At 43.6% G+C, this 5767-nt stretch overlaps 1 protein-coding gene across 1 annotated transcript in view; it reads left to right on the top strand.

Moving 5' to 3' along the window:
- The first annotated feature begins 4508 nt into the window (after positions 1 to 4508).
- LOC115162024 (pleckstrin homology domain-containing family H member 1) overlaps positions 4509 to 5767 on the top strand; it is a 68794-nt gene continuing 67535 nt past the window's right edge. The window contains exon 1 of the mRNA XM_029712941.1: positions 4509 to 4829. Within this exon, the coding sequence (XP_029568801.1) occupies positions 4734 to 4829 (96 nt within the window). The 5' untranslated portion in view covers positions 4509 to 4733. The remainder of the gene's footprint in view (positions 4830 to 5767) is intronic.

The following is a 5767-nucleotide window of genomic DNA, read 5'->3' as shown; positions in this document are numbered from 1 at the left end:
AACTGAGGTCCTGGTCCAGTATATGTCCACAGCTGAGGTCCCGGTCCTGGTCCAGTATATGTCCACAGCTGAGGTCCCGGTCCTGGTCCAGTATATGTCCACAGCTGAGGTCCCGGTCCTGGTCCAGTATATGTCCACAGCTGAGGTCCTGGTCCAGTATATGTCCACAGCTGAGGTCCCGGTCCTGGTCCAGTATATGTCCACAGCTGAGGTCCCGGTCCTGGTCCAGTATATGTCCACAGCTGAGGTCCCGGTCCTGGTCCAGTATATGTCCACAGCTGAGGTCCTGGTCCTGGTCCAGTATATGTCCACAGCTGAGGTCCTGGTCCAGTATATGTCCACAGCTGAGGTCCCGGTCCTGGTCCAGTATATGTCCACAGCTGAGGTCCTGGTCCAGTATATGTCCACAGCTGAGGTCCCGGTCCTGGTCCAGTATATGTCCACAGCTGAGGTCACAGTCCTGGTCCAGTATATGTCCACAGCTGAGGTCCTGGTCCAGTATATGTCCACAGCTGAGGTCCCGGTCCTGGTCCAGTATATGTCCACAGCTGAGGTCCCGGTCCTGGTCCAGTATATGTCCACAGCTGAGGTCCTGGTCCTGGTCCAGTATATGTCCACGGCTGAGGTCCTGGTCCAGTATATGTCCACAGCTGAGGTCCTGGTCCAGTATATGTCCACAGCTGAGGTACCGGTCGTCTCTTCCGGCAGAGAGAGATGTAATGTAATATGTAAACATGTTTCCCATTGTAACGCGGGTCGTCTAAAGTGTAATGTAATATGTAAACATGTTTCCCATGGTAACGCGGGTCGTCTAAAGGAGACCAAGCTGCGACGTGTGAAGTGCTCATATTTACTTTTAATTAAATTACTTTCACAAAACAACAAAACGACCGACAACCGTTCCGTCAGGTGACATACACTAAACAGAAAACAACTACCCACAAAACCCAGGAAGAAAAACCCCTACTTAAATATGATCTCTAATCAGAGGCAACGAGGATCAGCTGCCTCCAATTAGAGATCAACCCAAACAATCCCAACATAGAAATAGAAAAACTAGAACTTAAACAAGGAAATAGAAAACATAGAACAACCCAAAACACCCCCTGTCACGCCCTGACCTACTCTACTATAGAAAATGACATCTTACTAGGATCAGGACGTGACACCCATGCCAATAAAGTCCTTTGAATTGAAATTGAATTGAAAGAGAGAGAGAGAGAGAGAGAGAGAGAGAGAGAGAGAGAGAGAGAGAGAGAGAGAGAGAGAGCGAGAGCGAGAAATAGAGTTGGACTAGTGAGCTGGCTGATGGGTGCTGGGGAAAGTTAGGAGGAGCAGAGAGGAGAGAAGAGTTTATCAGGACTTAACATTTGTGTTACATACAGTACCAGTCAAAAGTTTGGACACACCTACTAATTCAAGGGCTTTTCTTCATTTTTACTATTTTCTACATTGTAGAATAATAATGAAGACATCAAAACTATGAAATAACACATATGGAATCATGTAGTAGCCAAAAAAGTGTCAAACAAATCAAAATATATTTGGGATTTGAGATTCTTCAAAGTAGCCACCCTTTGCCTTGATGACAGCTTTGCACACTCTTGGCATTCTCTCAACCAGCATCACCTGGAATGCTTTTTCAACAGTCTTGAAGGAGTTCCCACATATGCTGAGCACTTGTTGGATGCTTTTCCTTTACTCTGCGGTCCAACTCATCCCAAACCATCTCAAATGGGTTACAGTCGGGTGATTGTGGAGGCCAGGTCATCTGATGCAGCACTCCATCACTCTCCTTCTTGGTCAAATAGCCCTTACACAGCCTGGAGATGTGTTGCGTCTTTGTGCTGCTGAAAAACAAATGATAGTTCTACTAAGTGCAAACCAGATTGGATGTCGTATCACTGCAGAATGCTGTGGTAGCTATGCTGGTTAGGTGTGCCTTGAATTTTAAATAAATCACCGACAGTGTCACCAGCAAAGCACCCCCACACCATCACACCTCCTCCTCCGTGCTTCATGGTGGGAACCACACATGCAGAGATCATCTATTCACCTACTCTGCATCTCACAAAGACACAGCGGTTGGAACCAAAAATCTCAAATTTGACTCATCAGACCAAAGGACAGATTTCCACCAGTCTAATGTCCATTGCTCATGTTTCTTGCCCAAGCAAGTCTCTTCTTCTTATTGGTGTCCTTCAGTAGTGGTTTCTTTGCAGAGATTTGACCATGAAGGCCTGATTCACGCAGTCTCCTCTGAACAGTTTATGTTCTGATGTGTATTTTACTTGAACTCTGTGAAGCATTTATTTGGGTTGCAATTTCTGAGGCTGGTAACTCTAATGAACTTATCCTCTGCTGCAGAGGTATCTCTGGGTCTTCCTTTCCGGTGGTGTTCCTCATGAGAGCCAGTTTCATCATAGCGCTTGATGGTTTTTGCGACTGCAGTTGAAGAAACTTTCAAAGTTCTTGAAATTTTCCAGATTGACTGACATCATGTCTTCAAGTAATGATGAACTGTTGTTTCTCTTTGCTTATTTGAGCTGTTCTTGCCATAATATAGACTTGGTCTTTTACCAAATAGGGCTATCTTCTGTATACCAACCCTACCTTGTCACAACACAACTGATTGGCTCAAACGCATTAGGAAGGAAAGAAATTCCACAAATTAACTTTTAACAAGGCACACCTGTTAATTGAAATGCATTCCAGGTGACTACCTCATGAAGCTGGTTGAGAGAATTCCAAAACTGTGCAAAGCTGTCATCAAGGCAAAGGGTAGCTACTTTGAAGAATCTAAAATCTAAAATATATTTTGATTTGTTTAACACTTTTTTTGGTTACTACATGATTCCATTTGTGTTATTTCATAGTTCTGATGTCTTCACTATTATTCTACAATGTAGAAAATAGTAAAAATAAAGAAAAACCCTTGAATGAGTAGGTGTGTCCAAACTTTTGACTGGTACTGTATATTTTTGGTGTGTGTTTTAGTGACCATGTAATGTTATGTTCTCTTTATTTACACTCTCTGCTTTGACTATCGATCAGGGCCTGTGTGTGTGTGTGTGTGTGTGTGTGTGTGTGTGTGTGTGTGTGTGTGTCTGTGTGCGTGTCGGCATGTGTGTAGGTGTGTGTATCGGTGTGTGTGTGTGTGTGTGTCGGTGTGTGTGTCGGCGTGTGTATCGGTGTGTGTGTCGGCATGTGTGTGTGTGTGTGTCGGTGTGTTTTTTTTGTTGTGTGTGTGTCGGTGTGTGTGTGTGTGTCGGTGTGTGTGTGTGTGTGTGTTTGTGTGTCGGTGTGTTTGTTGGTGTGTGTGTGTGTGTCGGTGTGTGTGTGTGTGTGTGTTTGTGTGTCGGTGTGTTTGTTGGTGTGTGTGTGTCGGTGTGTGTGTGTTTCGGTGTGTGTATCGGTGTGTGTGTGTGCACCATCCTGTTTATAATTTGTATTTTACAATAGCATAGCTTCAGGCATTTGTTTATTCCACTCTGGCACCAAAGCTGTCAATTATTTATTGGGGTGTATCATGCATGCAATGCAACAATGTAAACGCTCAGACACAATAACCTGTTCCAGATACCTGGAGTTCTACCAGATCAGGGCCTGTGTGTGTGTGTGTCTGTGTGCGTGTCGGTGTGTGTGTCGGTGTGTGTGTCGGCCTGGTCACCTGGAGTTCTACCAGTGCTCTAGCCTGGTCACTGACAGGATATCTCAAATCAGACATATCTGAAACTGTTTATGTCGGGTAACTATCTCCCGAGTGGCGCAGCTGTCTAAGGCACTGCATCTCAGTGCAAGAGGTGTCACTGCAGTCCCTGGTTTGAATCCAGGCTGTATCACATCCGGCTGTGATTGAGAGTCCCATAGGGCGGCGCACAATTGGCCCAGCATCGTCTGTGTTTGGCTGGGGTAGGCCGTCATTGTAAATAATAATTTGTTATCAACTGACTTGCCCAGTTAAATAAAGGTTAAATAAAGGTTAAATATAATGATAACATCTACTGAAGCTAGTAGAGTCAATGTATTGTAGGCTACTGTGTGTATCTGATGCTGAGGTGGAATGTAGTAGTGTTTAGAAGGCAGAAACCCCAGTCTGAAACCAGCCTAATTATCCCCTCACAAAACTTTTACAGCCTGGCTAATGATTCATTAGTAGTTGCAAACTCTCACACCACGCTGTAACAACTTTTCATTCTAGTAAAATTTGCGGTAGAAAGCCCATTGCTTCTGATTAAACATAATTAACCTAACCTAACTAGAATTGGACACTCAAGAAAAAAATACTTTCTTATTTCTAGAGATTCTGGAAACACACAGGACAGAAAATATTTATAAAACAAGTACAAACAAAAACAATAGTCTGATTTATTTCATAATTCAGGTTACTAGCCTAATATGTACAACGTCCAGTCTTCACATTCTGTTTATACTATAGTAATAAGAAATGTAACACATAGAAAACTATCCAATCCAAGTTGAGCTCTGATGCAATATCCTGTGCAGTTCCTACCATAGTTCCGACGCAAGTGGGTTTGATTCCTGCATTTGGCCCTTTAATAGGAATTAGGGATAAACCTAGGGAATGGGGATCCACGTCAAGGAGGCACTGTCTCCTGACCTCTCTCTACGTGCACGACAGACACGGGGAACCTGAGCTATACAGGACGATACTACAGCATGAAACGTTGAAAGAAGAGGAATAGTAGGAACAGACTACAGTCAGAAAGTTAATGAGAATAGCAGCCGAGAGCCGCGATGTGATTTACCGGGCCAGTTTACTACGCGAGGAAAGAGCGAGAGAGAGAGAGAGACTACAACATCACAAGGTAAGAGCTATTTGAAATAGTTCCGCTACAACCAGGAACGCATCCGTGTTTTCCTTTTTCCGATTGTAGCCTAGGCTTCTAGTCTTCTGCTTTGATTTGTGTCATCACAGGGACATTGGCTAGTTATTACGATTATTCTCTAGCCTACTGTATGTAGTCTGCTATTCGTTTTGAATTCGTTGGAAGAGAAGTGCAACACGAGTCTAGGATTGGATGAGTTTAGGATTGAAGCCACATTGCTTCTCTGCTGTCGACGTTTTTTCACGGTGGGTTCTAGTCCAGTGAGCGTTGGAACCAGTAATGCGGGTGAAATGTAGACCTTGTGTTGCTAAGCCAGAAGAAGAAATATAGAAGATGTGTTGCAAACTGTTATCTGAAACAGAAATGTCATTGGATTGGATGACCTCAAAGAGATAAAGCTATCAACTTTGTTGAGGGGGGCGTGCAACTCGCCCCAACTGTCTGACTGTATCATATTCACATCCATTATATTGCTGATACAAATGGATAAACAGTCCAGGTGTTAGGGGCACTCTGTTGAGTGTTGGGAGTTCAGCTGTTGCAGCCAGCTCAATTGGAACGTGGTGAATTTTTTACAACATTTTTAAATGTAACCTTTATTTAACTAGGCAAGTCAGTTAAGAACACATTCTTATTTACAATGACAGCCTAGGAACAGTGGGTTAACTGCCTTGTTCAGAACAACAGATTTTTACCTTGTCAGCTCTGGGATTCAATCTAGCAACCTTTCTGTTATTGGCCCAACGCTCTAACCACTAGGCTACCTGCCTATTTGACCTCTTTTTCTTTCCAAGCTAGTTTTGAATACCCATGCCAAACTCTAAATATCTATTCTACAGCCCCTACAGACAGAATCCAAAACATTACAGATTTGCAGTTATAGGCCAATTCAGAATCATGCTGTCTGTTTATTGGAG

This window comes from Salmo trutta, chromosome 25 (assembly GCF_901001165.1).
Source record: "Salmo trutta chromosome 25, fSalTru1.1, whole genome shotgun sequence".
Taxonomy (NCBI): Eukaryota; Metazoa; Chordata; class Actinopteri; order Salmoniformes; family Salmonidae; genus Salmo; species Salmo trutta.
The sequence above is the reverse complement of the archived record's forward strand: the minus strand, read 5'-3'. Positions and strand labels throughout refer to the sequence as shown.